This window comes from Meleagris gallopavo, chromosome 16 (genome assembly GCF_000146605.3).
Source record: "Meleagris gallopavo isolate NT-WF06-2002-E0010 breed Aviagen turkey brand Nicholas breeding stock chromosome 16, Turkey_5.1, whole genome shotgun sequence".
NCBI lineage: Eukaryota > Metazoa > Chordata > Aves > Galliformes > Phasianidae > Meleagris > Meleagris gallopavo.
Window position 1 is genome coordinate 8,343,301 of NC_015026.2, and position 20,987 is coordinate 8,364,287.

Consider the following 20,987-nt stretch of genomic DNA (forward strand, 5'->3'; position numbering starts at 1 on the left):
GCGGCGCCATCTTGCGAGCGGATAACCGCTGGAGGGTTTGAGCTCCGCGCTGCCTGTGCCTCGCCACCATCCCTCCGGGCCGGGCCGCCTTCTCCCGGGACCGGAGGGCCGGAGCCGGTAGGTGAGGCCTTCAGCAAGGGACGCGCCGTGCTCCCCTTCCACACCCTGCCCCGCACGGCGCCCAGCCGCCCGAGAAACGGGCTTCTTCTCCTCAACGGCCGTGTGGGAGGGAGCCGCTTACCGGGGGGGTCCATCGGCGGCCCCGCAGGTGAAGGCAGGAGAACGGGTGTGGTTGGTTGCACGGGGGGGGCTGAGGGACGCTCAGGCCGCTCCCCCTAGGGAATACTGAGCGGAAGGGAGGTGTGGGTGTGGGGCTCGGCCCTCTGAGCGAACCGGGGGGATCGATCGCCGCCCAGGTCCTTCTGGGGCTGTGGAGAACCGCATCCCCTCGTGGGAAGGGCCCAGGCTGCCTGCAGCCCGTGGGGATCGCGTTTAGAAGCGGTGATTCCAGACAGCTGTTAATGCCTCTGTTGCTTTCCGTATTGCATGCGCTGAATTGGTGGAGGTGTAAAAGGGAAAGCCGATGGGATGGTGTGCAGCCCGTCCAGGAATCGCTGTATTCATGATCTAATGCTGGTGTAGTTGCGTTCTGCCCAGAAGGAAGGGTAGGAGTTGATGGAGCAGCCTGCACCATGGAGTGTGTGTTTTCTTACAGCCTGGCCTGGGAGATACATCCACCTGCAGCCAGGGAGGGCTGTGGTCCCATGGGCACCTGTGGAGTCACATCTATGCACATCTAATAAAGTTGTTGTCAATTTGCTATCGTCCCAGCATCCTTTTCCTGTTTGATGCATCAGTGTTGTTTCACAAAACTGACTTCTCCTTACACCACACGCTGTAGCTCAGTTATTGCTGCTGCAGTACATCCAGGTGTCCTTGACCCGTGGTTATGTGAAAAACTGCAAATCTTCCTTGTTGGTTGTGAGTGGCAGTACCTCATTGTGGAGTAAGGTGCACCCTGAGCAATAAACGTGAAACAGCTCTCATCTTTCATCGGATTTCTTAATTCCTCTTTATTTTCCTGATCCGTGCAGGAAGGAAGGTAACATAACTGGAGATAAAAGTTGTCTTCAAACTTCCATGTAAAGATTTGCAGTAACAATTGAAGGTGGTCTCAATGTTGTTGCCTTTATGCCAGAGAAAGATGCTTTCAGCTGATGTTCTGAGGCCTAAAAGCATTTCTAGTATACTCTCACTTTGTTGGATTGAAGATGCATTATGAGTATTGGGCAGGTGATTGCCAGCTGGGAGTTGTGGAGAGTAAGTGTGTGCCAGAAGGAAGGAAGAAACAAGAGCTGAGAAATGGAATTCAGTTTGTGTTTTTCCTTAAATTACTGGGAACCTAGTTTGAGAGGGAGATTACCTTTAAACTGGGTGTTTAATGCAGCTGCCTTCTAGCATTTGGGAAGGCTTCTTAAATTACTATATTTTAAATTAATATTTTTTATTACTATCTGAAAGAAAAAGCAGAAAGGGGTAGGGTGTTGCTTTAGTGGTACAGGTGTCCCACCAGGTTCTAACTGAGTCAATTACTAAGCATTAAAATTCTGCTGAAGTTGTTCCCAGTTGTGCTTTCTTTCGGCACATTTGGGAAGTTTTGATGACAGGTTTTTGTTTACAGCAGTTGAACATAGCACAGCTTCTTCCTGAGGACGTTTGTTGTTAGGAAGTTCCCTACCTCTGCTTGTCTCCTGACTGAGGATCAGTGAGGTAGTGTTTCTGTGCCTAAGCCAAACTAAGGAGGAGTATGCATGGTTGCAAAGGTAGGTAGAATTAGTTTGTTTTGTATTTTTTTAATGGAGCTAGACAGCTGTTCCTGGAGGTATGAAAATTGTTCCTTTTCTTCTAGATGCTGTTTGGAAGTACTTAATGGTTGATAAGCAATAAATTTCTAGAATAGATACACGTGATTTGGACAACGAGGTTCCTGAGGGTACAAATTTCCTTGGTAGGAAAGTTGTTGATTTATGTGAAGTTCTGTTTATTTTTTTTTTCTTCCCAATGATGTAGCTTATTTTTGATGTTTTCAGTCCCTACCATAATGCTAAAATGGATGGTGAGGGATTTGGGCTATTTGAACACAAGAAGTGAAGTGCTGTAGCTTAGGACTTCAGTAGAATGCCTCTGAGGTGAGAAGAATGCTTCTGTTGATGTCTGCTGGTAAATTGATCATTCCTTTTATTTGAACAAAATAGTACATTAGAGGAAGGCTGAAAATATGGTGTTTCAAAGAAGAATGAGTAAGTGTGAAGATGGAATCCCATCAATTAGTGTTTGTGCCTATATTTGAAAAAAAATAGATTTCCTCTTGATGTTTTTCTCCTGTTTTCACAGGAGAAATATTAGTATCAAAGAATGACAACAACTGCTTCATCAAGCGGATGCTTTGTGCAAGAGGTCATAATTTACAGCTACCAACTTTATTGAACTCTTCTTACATTTCATCCATATTTGTAAGTTTATCATTTATTGCAAAGAGATGGAAAGGCACGCAGCTATGGAAATAGGTGCTTCTAGTCGATTTAGCTGGGTACCTGGACCCACGGGGCTCTCTTGAGCTCAGACCGATGCCTGACTGGCTTTGTGATATTGAGAGTCAGTGTTGTTTAGCTCTAGAAAGGGAACTATGGAAAAGAGAATCTGTGCTGCTAAATGATAACCTAAGGAGAGCATTTAAAACCCCAACAAATAAAAAACCCATCTGTTAGGAAGTTGTCTAGGGGAGATCTTTTGGAGACTTCCAGTAAAACATTTTGCTGGCAGGTTATGTGAAGCTTGGGGGTAGGAGAGAAAAGGCAGGACAGGTGGAAGACCCATTCTTTCTGCCACTTCTCTAGGTATGCTGAGCTAGGTCTGTAATCAGCATAGCTTGTGGATCACAAACCACTGCAGTGATAGTAAATACTAAAGAGTGCTGGAGAATATAGACTTATAAAAAACTCGTTGTCTAAACAGAGAAAATTTGTTCATTTTGTATTTTTAACATGTGGATTTACCAGGCCTTTGATCTCTTCCAGTCCTTTAGGAGTGGGAAGACAACTTAGGTTTGATGTTTTGTGTGCCATCAACTGAAACTGGGGCCATCATGAATATAACGAAAGGTGGACTCGTGCTGTTTTCAGCTAATTCCAATTCTTCATGCATGGAACTATCAAAGAGAATTGCTGAGTAAGTAATATCTGCCTGCAGGGCAGTGTAGGACCTGCGTGTCTTTATGATGGGACTTGTTTTAGTAAAGGCTGATTTTTCTCTTAGGTGGTTATTCCTGAGGTTTGTGTACCAAAGCTAGATGTAGAAAATTGTGCATGGGAAGGATTTGGGCATGTGTACCTATCATATCCTGCTTTCTGCTCATAGTGGTCTGTGCTAATATTGAAATGGAATAAACTCAGCAGGCCTTAATGTTTCTTTATTCATTGAGTAGAGCTCACCAGTATTTTCCATTCACTTTAGATTGAGATTTTCCTTTGGAAGAGAGTGCTTTGAAAGTGGTCTTTTGAGTACTGTGGATGTTTATGTTGCTAACTCTGTAGATTCAGAGACAGTGCAGTGGATGTATAATGCGTGTAAATATATAAAAATGAGAAATTGTTACATAATTTAACAAGCAGCATTTTTGTTCCAGTGGTTGTTCCGAGCTTGACTTAAAAATGAGTTTAGCTTAACCTGCAGTGTGGCAGCATCAAGAGATTTCCATTGCAGTTGTTGATTTTAGGACTTGTGGTTTTCTTTTCCTGTTTTTCTCCTCAAATGCAGCCTTTTCAGTAGCTATTGCACTGTGGGCTCTTCATTTGTTTTACCTTTCATTTACTCATATTCTGGTTTATTTTTCTCTTCCTGCAGGCGATTAGGAGTTGAAATGGGGAAGGTTCAGGTTTATCAAGAACCAAACAGAGGTGAGCATTTAATTGGCAAAACTGGAATCTTACCTGTCTACAACATGCATATATTGGCTGCCCTTTTTTTGTTTCTGTTGCATTTTGCTCCTGCATATCTGACGTAGTTCTCTTCTTGACAGAAACAAGAGTACAAATTCAGGAGTCTGTGAGAGGAAAGGATGTGTTTATCATCCAGACAGTTTCAAAGTGAGTAACTGTTTAAAGGCACTTTGCTGTATTTTGATGTAGGCTGTCCATAAGAATGCTTCTGTTCTAACTTTTCATTGCATCATATGTATGTGATACAGTATAATAAGGTTAGATTTATATATATCTTTAATACATGTACAAAGAAGACTTAATTATATGCTAACATCAATTAATTTTACTTTCAGTGAAAATATCATTGAAACTTTCCCCATGGCCTCTCTGAGTTCTTCTGCTAAATGCATTCTTCTACTCACGGTGTTCTTTGAATTCCTTCCTTTTCAGTACCGTGGCTCCAGCACCATTACAGGCTTCTGAAAGTAGGAGAAACATTTCCTAGGCAATGTGTTTGGTGATTCATAAAACCATTTTGTTGTTTTGAAAAGAACTTTACACATGTGAAGACTTTTTTAATTTCTGGTGGTTACAGGAGCAGTAGGTCTCTGAGTTGATGACTAGTTCCCATCTGCAGAGATGCCCTCTCTATCTTTTCATTTAGAGCAGAAAACAGATGGTAGTTACAGAATATTTAGCCTGTTGTTGGCTTAAACAAAAGGGAAATATATTGCAAGACAGCTTTTAAAATTAAAGCTACGTGTATTGAAAAATAGATATATTTTGTACACAATAGGAATAAATGTTAGGGATAGATTCATTGAATCATTAAGGTTGGAGAAGACCTCTAAGATCATTTAGTTCAACCACCAAAAAAGTTGTGGTGTAGTTCTTACAACACAGTTCTGTATTACTAAAAGCCTGAAGGTGGTATAGCAAAAACTGCTGAGTTGCCCCAAAAAGTGACCAAAAAATCCAGTGAAGAATTACAATGGTAGGTACAGGGTACTTGCATCCTTAGGTGCACAACTGGATTCTTTCTGAAGATTGCTCTGACACCACTCTCTACTACAGTGGAGTGGAATCTCTGTATTGTGTACAGGTGTTACCTTGAATTCAGCTGCAGAATTTTTATTCTTGGTTACAAAACCAGATGCTTCTCATTGCAGGGATGTGAATACTACCATCATGGAACTCCTGATCATGGTGTATGCCTGTAAAACATCCTGTGCCAAAAGCATTATTGGAGTGATTCCTTACTTCCCCTACAGCAAACAGTGCAAGATGAGAAAAAGGGGCTCCATTGTTTCTAAATTACTGGCTTCAATGATGTGCAAAGCTGGTAAGGATGGAGATTGTTACGAAATAATTGGGGCAATGGGGGATCCTATGCTCAGCATTCAGATTGAAAGAGGTCAGTGTGCAAGTTGAGACTTTTATGAAAAATGACGTCAGTTTTTTGTAAGTTTAAAGTGCGCATAGAAGGGTATCATCAGAGAGATCTCCAAATGAGAAGTTGTTTAAGAAAAAAAAATGCAGCATCCACTTCACGTTGCATCCTGCTGTGCAGACAAGATGGGTCTGCCACTTCAGGTCGTGCTGTCTCTCCCTCACAGTGCTGTTCTTTGCCTTTCTCGGTCTTGAACAGTTGCGCTTTCTCAATTCTAGTCTGTCTCTTTTACCTATTGGAGAATGTACTTTGTCTTTTTACATTTGAGTTGATGTGGGAGAATGTGATTATTCATTGTCAGTCCTCAAAAGATTTTCTGTTCTGCTTCTTTTCTTCTACTCCTGTCCCTGGGAAGAATGTGCAGTAACAGTGAATGCTGGGATCTGGTTCTTATTTTGAAAGAAGAAACGTAGCAATGAACAGAATTTGGATCCATTTCTCGGGAGTTCAGAACTCAGATGTTTGCTGTGCCAGGCTCACACTGTGTGGCATAGATCCATTCATCTCGTTTGTGGTTCCATTTTGTCACGTGTCAAATGGAAAAGGATCACAGCTGCCTCAGTGTGGCACTACTGATCCAGTTATGTAGGTTGTTCTGAGGCATCTGGAAGCGTGGCAACCCCTGTGTATGTAAAAGGGACATAGCTAATCTATGTACTTCTAGTTACCATAGCAGCTTACAGAGCTTGTTTTGAAAAAACCTTGTTAAATTGAACAGAAAAATAACGTTCTTCACGTGCTTGTCCATATGTCTATTTTATTTTATTTTGTTTCTGAAGGACTAACTCACCTTATTACCATGGATTTACATCAGAAGGAAATACAGGGCTTCTTCAATATTCCAGTTGATAACTTGAGAGCATCTCCATTTTTACTACAGTACATCCAAGAAGAGGTGAGAAAGCCATTCTATTACAGCCTTTTGTTTCTTTAATTTTTTTTTTGTCATGTCTCAGGACTCCTGAAGCAAATTCCTGTGAAAAGATAAATCTTCAAACAGATTTTGAGAGGAGGAAGGGTCATTTTGGGGCAGGAATTGTGTAGTTGGTTCTTCTCCCCTGAGAGGACTGAGATTTCCTTTCATGAAGAACTGGCATTTTATAATCCATGTAAGGTTGCTGTTCCATCTCTTAGACATGTTCTTCTAATTCATATTTTTAAAAAAGAGCATTTTCCTATTCTAATTGTTCTTTTCCTTTCCTGTTTCCAATTTCCTTGCCATTCACAGGATGGAATGCTTGTGTAGATGTAATTTATGTAGCATTATGAAAATATTTTGTAGGTTAACATGTAAATGATGGAAGTCTGACCATCGTGATCTGAAAATAAGGACTGATTATTTTGTGGGGAAATCTGCTGTTTGTTCAGGACATCTTGGCTTGAGTGTGACTTCTGATGCTGTGTGCATCCAGTTCTCTGTCTTTTGAAATGGATATTACTTTTAGAAAGTGCTTTGAGAAGTGCTGCTGGTAGATCCGTATGTAAAATTGTGCTGTTGATAATTGTAGGTATAAGATGTATTTTATGTCTTGATTAATTATAATTTTGGAAGAAAGTAATTGTTTCTTACTTTTTAACCCACACCTTTTCATTTACAGAGATAGATGCTTCAATTAAAAAAAAAAAATGCAATTACAAACAAAAAAACCCACCATGATTGTTAAGACTCTCTTGCTAGAGAATAAATTCCCAGCTGAGTGTCAGTCATTATTTGGTGCTGCAGTCCTAGCAGAAGGGAAAACTGTAGAACAAAACTCTGGGCTCTTGGCTTTGGCACCATCCTTCATGTCACCATTTCACCATTCTTCTACAACTGTGCATTGTAATCACTGTGTTACCTAGAGAGAATAAAGTAAAAGACCAAGTAGATAGATTGAAGACAAGCTTTGCCACTGCATGTTACTTGAACCTGTTGTCTGTGGTAGATAACGAGGTCAGGGTGTGGTTTGGTCTTTAAGCACATTTTGATACCTGATTGTCAGAATGATTTACAAGGAGTTGTTGCAGCTGAGTCTGTTCGTCCTGCTGCTTTCTAACCAGTGAACATCCACAAAGCACTGCTGAGGTGGATGTGGAGGGGACTGAAAATATACTTGTTTTTTGTTTCTTCCTTCCTCTGCTTGTTAGAGATGACTTGCTAGAAGTGAAGTTGACTGAACCAGTGTGATCACCTGGGTTTTATATTGGCAAGTAGTTTCTCTAGCCAAACTGTATTTATTATCCCTTTGTAAAAAATTCTTGTGGTGTTGCTCAGAAAGAGTTCAGTATTATTCTCAAGTTTACCTTGGCTGCTGCTGCTGCATCTCCTGCACCATGAATGGCACAGCATGGAAAATGTTTCAGGTGGGAGTTGTGATGGGGATCTACTGAACAGCATGAAATAGAATCCAGATTAGTAAGAGTGGTGGTCACTCACAAAGCATTTAACTGAAGCTCAGAGGATGAGGCCTTGGAGCTGTTCACTGTCAGGAATTTATGCACAGGTGTGAAGGAATTATTTGGTGCTCTGGATGAAGTCAGTCCAGTCAGTGAAATCCATGTGGAATGAAGATAATTTGGTAGTTTTCCTTTGTGTGCCTAGCAAATATTTATAGTTATTGTCTTCTTTCCTATGCATACAAGTTAATCTTAGAGTGATTTGCCAATCTCAGAGTAACGTAGCTCTTTGTTACTAGCAGCTGTTGATGTTCTATCGTGTCTTGGATGACATTTCGGGCTTTCTGACTTCATTTTTGAAGAGATGAGAACAAATTCGATAATTTGGCAGGGGAAAAGTGAGGCAATGATGTTTGAACAAGATCAAAGCCTTTATTATGTCAAATGACAGGCCCTGCCTTGTCCGTACCTTCCAACATGTTCATCTTCCTAGTCTGTTGTTTGACTTAGCATTTGTAAAGGACAGAACATGCTGAATTCCCACTGTTGTAGGTGGAGTTGGTAGCGCTGCGGATTATTGATGTTCCCTGACACATCCTCTGAGAAGCCCTTGTTTTCAGTTCTTAGGTCCATGCCAAAATTCAGTACTTAAGTAAGTATGGAAAAAAATAATTCTTTCAGATAGAATGTTTTTTGGAAATACTTGGCCAGTATGGTTTGTGTGTCTGAGGAGAAGGTTGTGGAAGAACTTAGCTTGCTTGTGGTTGGGAGAAAGAAGTATTGCCATGTTTTGGAGCTATTTAACATCTGAGAGTGAGGCCACAAATTCTGTTTCAGGGTAGCATTCCCCAGTTTTGCTAAATGACAGCTCTAGCAGAACTGTTTGCAGGTATTCATTAGCAGCTCTTGAGGTCTGTAACACTGGGGTTCTCCAGGGATTGGATGTGTTCTGTAGGAGTTGTTATTGTAGCTGAGAGTGGCCATGGAGTGTTACAGCTGCTACAAGACCAGGCAGGTTCTTTGCCTGCTGTGCTCTGTGGCAGACTGATTGTCCCAGGAAAATGCTGAGTTTGCAAGGAAGGGACTGCGGTGAGAGGAACACAAAGTGCTGCTGGAAAAGAGGTGAGAAAGGACTGGAAATGTAGATAGTGATGCTTGAAACTGGGCGAGGAAAGATTGGTCTGACAAGGAGTCAGCTTTGGAAGGGAAAACAGGGGACTGAGATGAGAGATGGGGACTAAAATGCTGGCTAAATGAAGTGAGAGTGTCAGAGAAGAAAAGCCAGTATGACAGTGAGGCAGCAAACCTGGGAGGGATGGTGCATGTAAAGACTGACTCATGTCCTCGTAGACCTTGAAATGAAAACCAAACTTCTTGGTCTGTCAGCATCTGGAGCGGCGTCCTCACGCTGACCTACAGAGAGGACATAAACTGTGGCTCCAGGATCAGAATGTTGAATGTAGAATTTTAAACCTTTTGATGGTACGTATAAGGAGTTGGTGTGATGTGATGGAGAGGTTTTTTTTTTCTTTTTTTTCTTTTTTTCCCCTGTAACTGGAAGAACAACTCCACAAATAAGGAAGGATGAAATACTGTGTTTCAAGTGTTGAAAGGCTGCTGTGTGGATTTGCAAGACAATTTAAATAGGACAGGAAACTTTAGTTTTCATGGTTTCCTGTTTTTTAACATTTGCCTTTGTAGTCTGCATATTATTCTAAGGCAGTTACTTTTGTGTAATCTGTGTATAACATGATATGAATAAAAGGTGGAATTTTGAGTTAAAAGTCTGAATTTGCTTAATGGCTGGGCTTACTGAGATGTGAAGTCTCGTCACATACTGTGGATTCTCGAGGTTGCTTTCTTATGTTAGGTAAAACATTCAATGTTTAAAATTCTTTTGGCAAAATAAAATTTTGATTCTTACTGAGTTTAAATCTGTCTGAAGATACAAAGTAGACATTGCTATCTGTTATTTACTACAGATACCAGACTACAGGAATGCTGTAATTGTGGCCAAATCACCTGCGTCTGCAAAGAGGTGGGTAAGATCTGCTCTCTTGTTAGAGCAGGAAATCTCTGTTGTGATTTTGCTTTTCAGATCAGGTGAACCTAGACAAGTTCAGCAATTAGAAGATGCAGCCCACACCCCCTGCCACTTAGACTGTCAGATGTGTAGTGTTTACCACTTGTGGTAAATCAATGCAGTGCTTAGTATTAAGAAGCTATTTAATCATATTTTTCAGTGTTTACATCACGGATTGCCTATTGTGAATGAAGCAAAATGGCTAGAAGTAGAACACCATTAATCCAGAGTAATTGCTTAACATGATCACAGCTTAGAGCATTGTTATCAGATCCTAAATAGGATGGCTTACCATCTGGCATGGTGGGATTTGATGGCTGAGGCTATTTGATGTGAGATGTTCTTGTTGCCCAAACAGTTGTTCTTAATTCCTGGAGCTTTTTGGTTTGCTATACCTGAGCTCTTTGCTACTCAGAGAGGATGGCAAAGAGCTGGTTGGTGATTTAAGAGATACTATTTTTGCTATAGTGACAAACCAGTAATTTGCTGAGAAGTTATCTGAGCTTAAGCCAAGACTTTTTTGATTGTCTTCATAAAAAAAGGTTTTCATTGTTTTACATAGTAAATCAGAAATGTTTTACTTTGTAGAAGTATACTGGGGCAGTGACTTTTGTCATCTTTGTTTCCCAGCAGTAGTTTTTAGGTGACTTGTTTTGATTTTGATGGTTATTTTACATATGCTTTATTTCATTTATTTGGGGTCAGCACTGCCTCCTAGGTCTAGATACATTTGTTGAAACATTTTCATGCTTGCCAAGTAACTTCATATGCCAGCAAATAGCTTGTCATACCGTTAGCAGATCAGTCATCGCAGGTGTGTGGAAGAGGATCCCAGAGCTGTATTTGTTTAGTTTCTTCGCATGTGTACAGATGCATTTCAGAACAGCGCTTGAGGAGACGTCTTGTATTCGGAAAAGAATGGTTGAATGGTTTATCCTAATAAAGGAAGACATTCTCTGGATGAATGTCTGCTTGTGACAACTTTTGCTTGAAGGAGTTCAGAATGTTTCTGCAGTTTCTGAGTTCAGTGGAAAATGAATACATCATTTTAGTGTTGTTTTGAACTTCAATCAGTGTAATATTGTGGTTTTTAAATGATTGATTCGTTTATATGATTATGCATTTTAAGTCATAACTCTTGAAATAAATGTTTGGATTCATCATTTATATGCATTCAACCTTTTGAAAAAGATAACTACAGTAACCACAGTGCAGAAAATTCTTCATTTTTAATTAGCAAGCAACACAATGAGCAAATTATTCTATGGACTTTGAGTTGTTTGGATAGTGAAACAAGGCTTGAATGTAAAGGAGGTAATTCAGGCCACAAGTCTCAGGTACTAAGGTTAGGACAAGGTGTTTTGCTTTGCATGTGCTGGTCTTGCTTTGACCAGAGGGAGATCAGATCAGTGTGTCAGCTGGGTACTGAGCTGGGTGTGCAAGGTAAGGCAGGTCGAATCCCACTGCTGCGTTTGTCCTTGCTGCTGTCAGCACTGGGAAGCAGGCACTGGCTGCAAATTTCCTATTTTCCTGCCTCTCTGCTTTTCCCACTCCTTCAGCTGACTTCATACTTCTTTACATAAATTCTCAATTCAAGAAAATATTGCATGGTGAAGGAACTTCTTGTAAGTTTGTAGATTGCTGTTTAAATTTCAAGAGCTGTTTGTTAGGCAGCATCATTGTTTGATGTCTCTTCAGTAGGGTAACTAAGGCTACGTGTCAGAAGGTCAGGGACACTGCCTTCTTAGTCCATGTCTTGCTAAGAATAAGTAGGTGAACGATTGTTTGTATTTCATTAAACATAAACAATCCAGATATTCTTGGTGATGGTTACATGTCAGCAGCTGAAGCACAGGATCTCAACAATGCTGAAGGCTAGAAAGTTGTTGGTTTTTTTTGTTGTTATTTTTTTGACTGGACAAAACAGAAGGGAGTAATCAGATTTGTTGCAGCATTTGACGTGTTGCTTGCAAAGCCTGTATGGACACTTCCAAGGCTATTCTGACTCTCACAAGCCCAGTGAAAACAGGATGACACGGGATAAGTGATTTCTTCTATTGCCCTGCAATTTTAGGATCATTTCATTTTTCCTCTGTAACTTTAGAAATAAAATTGAAATACTTGTAGGTTAGCCATGTATGCATGTGAATTATTTTAGGTTTAATGTTATACCTAATATATACATGATTATATTTTTTTTAACCCTTCCTCTTCAGGGCTCAATCATTTGCTGAACGTTTACGGTTGGGAATTGCAGTGATTCATGGGGAAGCTCAGGATGCTGAGTCTGACATGGTAGATGGTCGACATTCACCACCCACAGCCAAAAACGTAGCTGCTATTCATCCCAGTTTGGAGATACCCAGTAAGTAAGTTTGCGTGTGAAAGTGTTCACCTCTTGCTTTTTGTGGTTTTGGGGGACAGGGATGATGGTGATAGACCACCAGGAATCTTTTTAAGTACGTGAGGGGGAAGAAAAGATTTCTATTTGATGTCTTTGTAATCCATGGTTCTAGTGCTAGGCTTCTTGTGACATCTGTGCCATCACAGTGGGTCAGAGGAGGCGTAGAGGCCGCGTTCTTCTGCCTCGTGGTTTTGGTGGTTGGATTTTGTTCTGGGACATGGAGTTCATAAGCTGAGCTGGTTCTGGGTTTGTGTGTATCTGGGTCAGCGTTGTGTGCTTGACAGAGGAACTGTGCTGAATGGGGTGTGACCTGGAGCTGCACCAGCAAAACTTCACTGCATAAACCTAGCTTGGATCTCAGTGGAGTGATTGAACTGGTTGTGTCTGCAAGCTACTGTATACGTGTTATTCATACTTTTGATTAAACTTAAAAAATGCATATATCTTGCATTTTCCAGTAACACTGTTGGAATACTTATCACATTGCTTCTCTCTAAAACAGTGGTGATTGATGCAAGGCAGATGTTTTTACACTTAATGTAAATTGTATAAACCTTCTTTTCCTTTCTGTTTTCTATCTCTCTAAAAACGTTACTGTTAATCAGTGCTGATTCCCAAGGAAAAACCACCCATCACAGTTGTTGGAGATGTAGGAGGAAGAATAGCTATCATCGTGGTAAGTAAAATGCTGTGCCTTTTGATAAATCATATTTAATATGTTAAAGTTGCAGACAGCAAGTACAGTTTTTGTTGCATTAGTAACTAAACTTTGTTGGTGGGCTTTGATAACATTTGGATCTGAAAAAGATGAAAGGTCATTGTGGGTGCACTGTGTTGATCAGTGTGAGAACGTGTTGAGTTCCAGTGGCTCAGTGTCCCCTTTGCTTGACAGGATGACATTATAGATGATGTTGACAGCTTTCTTGCTGCAGCAGAGACCCTCAAGGAGAGGGGGGCTTACAAGATCTTCGTAATGGCCACACATGGCCTGCTGTCTTCAGATGCTCCCAGGCTGATAGAAGAATCTGCAATTGATGAAGTAAGCATAAATTCTGAATTTCTACTCACATTATTATTATTTTTTTAAGTAAGCAAATTTCTCCTGACTTGATTCTTAACGTATACTGGCATTAAGAATTGATCTGGGTAGGATCCTGCATTTAGGTTTTAATACTCTTGCCTCGAGTGCTAGAATAGTGGCATCTCTATATTCTGAAACTGTAGCAGTGGGAAACTAGGGAGAGTAAAGAGATGAGCTGTCAGTATTGGCACACTTATCTCCCACACATTGAAGGGGAATTTTGTACCTTCCTTTTTGAACTTAGGTGCTGGCATTAAATAAGGGAGAGTACTGCTGCTGGTCTCTGTGGTATGAGGAGTCCTACAGCAGTGCATATATTCCTGAGATTTTGATATTCCTGAGATTTTGATTCTGACAGCAATGTGAAATCTTGTTCCTTTATCAGCCAGACTGGTTTAATAGGATCTGGAGGGTGGAGTTTCACAATTCTGATACGGAAAGTGGAAAGTATGAAGGGACTGCACCTGATCATTTTTCCTCTTTCTTTAGGTGGTTGTTACAAACACGATTCCACATGAAATCCAGAAACTGCAGTGCCCTAAAATCAAGACGGTGGATATCAGCATGATCCTCTCAGAAGCCATTCGCAGGATCCACAATGGGGAGTCAATGTCGTACCTTTTCAGAAATATTGGACTGGATGATTAAAGCGTTTTAATTTAAATAAACACCTTGGGCCAAACTGGAAGTGAAAAGATAACGAGCTGTGAAGCATCATGCTTGCTTAATATTTCTATTGAGCCACTTTTTGTTTTCTCTTGGTTTAAGTAACAAGGTAGAACAGTTTTTTAAGAGCTGGTTTTTTTCTTTGCAGTTTTTTTGGGGATGTGAAAAGTGGTGAGAGAGGGAGGGAGGTGGGCAAACATTTTACAGAAAACTGTTCTAGTTGCTTATAGGTTAGTTGCACTATATACATGGTGGAAAAAAAAAACAAGCCCACAAAACACTTGAAGCAAGAATTTGGTTTCTAAATTAAGCATTCCTTTTCCAAAGCTGCTTGCTACAAGTGCTTTAAAAGATAATAAAATGAAGTGACTGTATAATATTTGCATTTAAGAAGCCAAAAAGGTTGTACTGTTGTATGCAGTTAAGTGATTTTGTAGGAGTGCTTTTATAGAAAAGCATATGAAAATATGCACCTGTATTTATTTTCTGCGACAAGGAATAAAGATTTGTTTTGTGTGAGCTTTCTAAAAATGTTTATATAACAGTCACTTGTCTTCCAAAATGTCCCCACTTCAGAACGATTTGCAGATGCTGTGATGTTGGAGGAAATCAAGAGGTGAATTGATTATTTTACGCTTATATGTTACTTTGGAATATAAACAGGATTCAGGCTTCCAGGCAGTAAGGAAGCAACATCTGTTTTGCTTGTCCTGTGCTGGGGCACCTGCAGGCAAGGAGGGGCTGCTTTTCCCTGACTGCTGTTATTCTTCGTTGAATTTCAGCCCGTTTTTCTGCTGAGCAGCCTTGTAAAGTGCAAAATACACAGCCTTTCAAAAGACACAGCATCCAGTTTCTGGGGGCTATCACAAATGTGTTAATTAGTTTCATTGTAATTTGGCCAGTGTTGTATACTTGCAGTGTACTGCTTTGCTTCAGGTAATGTGGTAGGAAACTAAACCTGTGGCTGCATGTCAAGGGACAATGGGGACTTGGGAATACTGGGGTGAGTAGGGTATGGAATTGAGGGCAGTTATGGAGCAGGGGATGTGTGAAGTCTTGGTTTTTTTGGCCTCAGGATTTCTGCTTGTGTTGGTATTTGTTTACCTGAAGGATAGAGCTGTCTGGAGGTGGCATGCAGGTTTGGTTAGCAGGGAGAGGTGGTGGCAGCACCACGATGATGGGATCCAGAGGTTGCAGCTGATAAAAGCTCATCGCAGGTAAACTGGGTCTGAAGAGGTTTGTGTCCTGGCCTGAATATGAATGTGAACCCCCAACCCAAAACAACAAACGCAAACAAAAACCAGCCATAAGGCAAGGCTGGACTTGCTCAGGTTCGTTCTGCCAGCTGTCCCAGCGGACATGGCATGCAGTGAGCTGCTCTGAGCTGTGACCAGAAGTTCCTGGCTGCGGTGGAGTTAATGAGTGTTTTTTTTTACGGGTTGTTTGGTCTAATTGCTCTCAATCACAATGTCCTACAAATAAGTACGAAACTCCTGGCATGTCCAAAATCGGAGGTGAAAATGAACCTTTGCTGACATGTCTGTGAGGAAGGCAACCATCCTTGGGGTTTGGAAGGCTTCCCCCCATTCCCTCACCTCTGTTAGCAGAGGCCTGGGCTATGGCTGGGAGGCCTGGGGAGCTCCTGGACTTGGTGCGTTCACCAAGTGAGATGGAGATTCTTTCTGCTTTGCAGTCCCGTGAGGTATGTCCTGTCTACGAAGTGCCAAATGGCGAGGCTGCACCTGGTTATGCTGTAGTGACAGTAGGTTATTCAACAGTTCTGTGGTGTCACTAGATACACCAAGCTGACATATTAACACGTGCACGTACTTGGAATGTGTTAATGCAAGTTAAATTCCGGTCGAGCAGCGAGGGAGAACTTCACTTCTCCTCACGAGCAGTGCAAAAAAGGCATAAAAAGAAAAACCCAAACTGATCAATCAGACTGAAGTCACAGCTTGTGCGTGTGAGAGCAGAATGCAGAGCTGCTCCCCCAGGCTGTGCTCCGGCCCTGCCTGCACAGCTGTGCTCCTTCGGGTCGCCCTGCAGGCAGGACTGGCTCCCGCGGGTGGGTGGGGGCAGGGGCTGGGGGCGCTGAGCTGCGAGGCAGGGGGTTTGATTAATGATCAATTTCCTCGGGCAGCAACGAGTTACTGATTCAGTGACCGTCGGTGGGAGGCTTCCCTGGAGGGTGAAGGAGGGAGCAGAGGAACGATGGAAGGCAATTCCACAGTTGGATCCTTCACCCCTTTGCAGCAGTTCAGCGTTGCTGATCTTGTGGTTGTAGTGACTTATTTTTCCTTAAACCTTGCTGTGGGAATATGGGTAAGAGTGTTCTTGTTATTCAGCTTTTGCTTTCCTCTTCCACCATTTAAAATATACCTTTTTTTCCCCCTCCATTGAAGTTTACCTTTGTGCATTTTGCATATTGTGCTGCATTTGCTCTGTTCTGCTGTGTACACCCTCTGCTCCTCATCCCACATGGAAGGACTCCTGCCTCAGAACGAGGTGGGCTGAACCTGGCACAAACTTCTCCCCCATCCTGCTGTGTATGAGCAGCTCTGCCCTTCTCTATTACAGGCTGTTAAGACAAATGCACTGCTCACCACAAAAAGCTCTCAGCAACCTGCAATTTGAGTCAAAGGCTCTCCAAAGCCATGTATTCTGCCTTGCAGAAAAATCCTGTCCAGGGCCGTGCCCGACGAGCCTGCCTGTCTGCCCAGCATGGAGGCAGCATCCTCTGCCCTCCCACTGCCTGCTCTGGGGGTGCCCCTTTACTGCTCGTGGCTCTGGGGATTTGGGGTGCAGCTGCTGTTTCATGTAATTATGCCAGAGAACTCCCATTAATTATCCAGTCTCTTGTCTCTTGGCTTCTTGTCTAGCAGGCTGGGTTCTTGGTTTCTTGTCTGGGTTTGCAGGGAAAGTGTTCCGTGCTGATGCTTTCTCCTCCCAGTCTTCATGCAGGGTGAACAGGAACACGGTCAGTGGTTATTTCCTTGCTGGCAGAGACATGGCGTGGTGGCCAGTAAGTAGAGACCTCGTGGTTCCCCGTGATGCAGCACTGCTTGATCCTCATCCTGCCTTGTGTAGGGCCTTCGGTGTGGTCCCACACCACATCCTTCTCTCTGAACTGGAGAGATGCAGATTTGAAGGGCGACGTATTCAGTGGATAAAGAGTTGGTTGGATGGGCACGGCCAGAGGGTTGTGGTCAATGGCTCTGCGTCCAAGGGGAGTGGGGTCCCCTAGGGTTCCATCCTGGGACCTGGGCTCTTCAATGTCTTTATCAATGACACAGATGATGGGATCGAGTGTGTACTCTCAGCATTTTGCTCAGCATACCACACTGAGTGGTAGCCTGGGCAGCCTGACCTAGAGATGGCAACCCCATCTGTGGCTGAGGGTTGGAACTGAATGATCTTTAAGTTCCGTTCCAACTGAAGCCATTCTATGAAACCAAGAAAACCCACCCAAAACCCAGTAGGGATGTTGAGATGAGCTGGACACAAGGAAGCAATGGTTGCTGGGGCCCAATGTGCACGTCCGAAGGACTCTGATAGGAGTTGTCCTTGCACAATGTGCCCAAGTCCACACGTCCCAGCAGCTCCTCCTGCTCTCTCTGCAGATCGGAGCCTCTCTGTTCGCCAGCAGTGAGGGCTCAGGGCTCTTTATTGGACTGGCTGGGACTGGTGCTGCTGGGGGAATCGCTGTCACCGGCTTTGAGTGGAACGTAAGAAATGTCTTGTGTTAGCAAGGAAATGCGTTTTTTGAGCCACGTGGCTGCAGATAGGAGTTGTGCAGAGAATAACCAATGCAACCCCACAAATTCAGCTTCCCTACATCATGCCCAGTGCATGTATCATGATGCTGGAGTCAGCTCAAGCCCCTGTCAGCAGGGAATTGGATGCTTTGGAGCAGAGCTTCCTACTCCAGCCCTGCATCACTCCAGCTGGGAGGTGGCTTTTTGGGTCACCAGTTTGCTGCTTTCCCATGGGAGACTTCCAAAATCCTGGGGTTCTATAGCAAAACCATGGCACGTGAGGAGGTGGTGCAGGGATGCTTCTGAAGATGAAGGGCTGAGAGGGGCAGGGTCTTGTTGGCAGGGTGCTGGGTGGTCTCCAATGTGATCTTACACACTTGCACCTCCTGTTTGGGACCACTTAGAGAAACAAACGTCTGTGAAGGGGGGGAGCTGAGGTTGGGGCAGGTGCGGTGAATGGGACAGTGCTGTGTGTTTCCTTCCTAACAGGCTACATATGCACTGCTGGCGCTGGCCTGGGTCTTCGTCCCAGTCTACATCTCATCTGGGGTATGTGGATCTACCCTAACCTCAGGAACATCCCCTGAATCCTGCTCTGAGAATGCTGCCATGTCTCAGAGAAGGTGACATGGGGACAGGATGGGGACAGCCACCGCTCCCATCCCCTCCCGCAGATCGTCACCATGCCTGAGTACCTCCAGCGAAGGTTTGGAGGTGAGAGGATCCGGATGTACCTCTCTGGGCTGTCTCTCCTGCTGTCCATCTTCACCAAAATCTCTGTAAGTACCTCTGCTCAGCTCTGGGGCAGCTCTATAGCGTGCCTCGTAGCGGAGAAGCTGTGGGTGAGAGGCCCTCAGGCTGCGCTGTACCCTGGGGTTTTATCCACGCTCCCGCAGCTCTGAGGAGTCCTACGGGGGATTACTGCACAGTTTAGCAAGTGCTTCTGCCTGGAGGCAGCGGGTGGCTGCAGCAGCAGCTGCGTCCCCACGCAGCGGCGCTCACTGCCCGCTGCTCCGGGATGCACAGCGCAGCCCAACCCGGGCAGCACCGCTGCTGCTCCGCATCGCAGCCCGCACGGAGCCTCGGAGCAGCAGAGGGGGGTCGGGATTTCCCCGTGTCTCTGCTGCTCTCAGCCATGCAGAAGTATCCTCGCCTGCTCATCCCCAGCCCTCGGTCCCTTTATGTCCTGATGGAAGTGCTGGGACTCGCCCAGCTCTGCCTGCCGCTCCCACTGGGACAGGTGGCAGCATCTGTCCGGTTCGCAAGTTGGGGCAATGATACCCATTATTCCCTGGTTGTCCTAATGCCTGGGAACTTGTCAACGGGCTCATTCCTCTTCCCTGTTCCCATGGTTCCCAGGGAGGGAGACAGTTCAGTATCTATCTTGGTGATCTGAATTTATAGAATGCTTGTATTGGGGTCTCTCCAGCTGATCACACAACACCTCCCCTTTCACCAAAGCAGTGTGCTCTGCCACGGAGATGCTCAGCTCACACACCTCTGGTCCCACCTCATAGCTTGCCTGTGCTGTTGCTCAGCCTGTGCCATGCTTTCTTTGTGCTGCTGAGCTTCCTGCGACCACTAAGCCACACAGGACCCCATAGAAGAGGGATCAACCTGACCAGGGTTACCTGGCATCTGGCACCACCCATGGTGAACCTATGCAACAGTTGGGGTGATATGCTAGGTGGTGTTATGTGCGTCCTCTCCCTGGTGCTGTGTGAAGCTCAGGGCAATGGGACTGTCACCACTGCTCCAATGCCTCTGTTGTGGGCCGGGGACACCACTCTCCCTCCTCCCCATTTGCGGGTCCCCAACCCTCTGTGGTTGGAGCAGCCCAAAGCCCAGCTGAGAGATTCCATTTCCCTTAGCTAGGAATAGATGAAGCTTTGCACGAACTTATTGGAGAGCCCTGGAGATTCCTCTGTGTCCCATGTAACCCGTTCTGCCCAGGCTCAGGCTTTGCCAGCGGCTCCCCTCAGGAAGGCATTGGTGGTGTTGGGTAAGAACGGGTTTCCATGTGAGGTCATTGGCAGAGGCAGGGATCTCATCGGATTAGGAGCCTGACTTCAAAGGTTTCTGCTCTCCTTTCACAGTTGAAAGGACTTGTTTTATGAATAGGTCATGCCTGGTTTTAATTAGCTTGTTTTTGTATTTGGGATGTTTTATTAACAACTCAGTCACATGTGCTTTTATTTTTTCCCACCGTAGCAACATTATGAGGAAGGGAGGTGGGGATCCCTCTGCTTCCTCATAGCAAAAGCTTAGACTCATTTGCAGACGACTGCAAAAATGCTTTGGCATTGAGAAAGCCCAGGTTATGAAATGTCTTCTCCAGGGCTGAGCCTTCGCATCTGAGCTCTGGGGCTCTGCTTCTTGTTCATCCCTGGAAGTGCCCAAGGCTGTGGGTGGTGCCTCTGCAGCCTGATGTGGTGGAAGGCAGCCAGCCCATGGCAGGGGTTGGAGCAGTGAGGTCTCTTCCAACTGACCATGCAGTGGTTCTATGGTTCTATGATCTTTAAGGTCCTTTCCAACCCAACCATTCCATGGTTCTGTGACTATTGCACTGGGAGGAGATGGCTGGAGGCCCTTGGTTGGGTCTTTTCTGCCTTGTAGCTGAAGCTTGCAGTGTGGAGATGACGTAGTTCTCCTCCTGTAGGGCTACTTGGGTGTATCTGTGATATCAGACTGTAGCAGGATCCCATTTGGGGTGGCAGGCATCTCTGAAAGAAGAGCTGCTGCTGGAGGTTTTGGCATAGTTGCCACTGGGTTGGTTCCACTTCAGCAGGACTTATTGGGGTGAATTTCCTCTTGGTGCTCTTGAGGGCTCTCCTGGAGATATGGCCAGGCCTGAGTGCCACCAAGGACATGTAGCATCTCCTTTGGGGTGCTGGAAGGAACAGTGGTGGAAAGTCTGGTGCAAATATCATGGAACTGGGATCCTCAAGCTCGTGGTGCAAATGCTCTTCTGGTTGGTTGATTTGTGATTTAGTTAGTGTTATGCCTAACTGTGTGGGCTCACCTGGGACAGGCATGGCTGCACCAGGTAGGAGCACCCAAAGGTGCTGGATGCCAGGAGGGGTGCAGCCCCCAGGTGGCACCAGGTGCCCATCTCCAGGACTCTGCAGGAAGCATGGTGAGATGCCAGCTGGGGAGGAGGGCATTGCCAGGTTAGGCCTTAACCTGTGA

The 20,987-nt window shown here is 44.2% G+C and overlaps 2 protein-coding genes across 7 annotated transcripts in view; both read left to right on the top strand.

The window, feature by feature from the left end:
* PRPSAP2 (phosphoribosyl pyrophosphate synthetase associated protein 2) lies at positions 1 to 14,506 on the top strand. Of its 6 annotated transcripts, none has more exons than XM_010719547.3 (12): positions 1 to 117; positions 2,395 to 2,513; positions 3,078 to 3,228; positions 3,904 to 3,956; positions 4,079 to 4,145; positions 5,150 to 5,322; positions 6,210 to 6,325; positions 9,789 to 9,844; positions 12,106 to 12,254; positions 12,899 to 12,969; positions 13,186 to 13,332; positions 13,864 to 14,506. In XM_010719547.3, the coding sequence occupies exons 3-12, from the start codon at positions 3,110 to 3,112 to the stop codon at positions 14,020 to 14,022; spliced, it is 1,110 nt and encodes a 369-aa protein (XP_010717849.1). In that variant the 5' UTR covers positions 1 to 117; positions 2,395 to 2,513; positions 3,078 to 3,109; the 3' UTR covers positions 14,023 to 14,506. The 6 variants fall into 6 exon arrangements, with proteins under 6 accessions (XP_010717849.1, XP_010717850.1, XP_010717853.1 ...); XM_010719548.3 differs by having other exon boundaries at positions 7 to 121; XM_010719549.3 differs by lacking the exon at positions 1 to 117 and adding an exon at positions 138 to 268.
* Positions 14,507 to 14,652: 146 nt separating this feature from the next.
* SLC5A10 (solute carrier family 5 member 10) overlaps positions 14,653 to 20,987 on the top strand; it is a 30,944-nt gene continuing 24,609 nt past the window's right edge. Inside the window, 5 exon segments of the mRNA XM_019620570.2 lie at positions 14,653 to 16,365; positions 16,994 to 17,065; positions 17,664 to 17,768; positions 18,288 to 18,347; positions 18,473 to 18,577. Coding sequence (XP_019476115.1) covers positions 16,255 to 16,365; positions 16,994 to 17,065; positions 17,664 to 17,768; positions 18,288 to 18,347; positions 18,473 to 18,577 — 453 coding nt within the window. The 5' untranslated portion in view covers positions 14,653 to 16,254.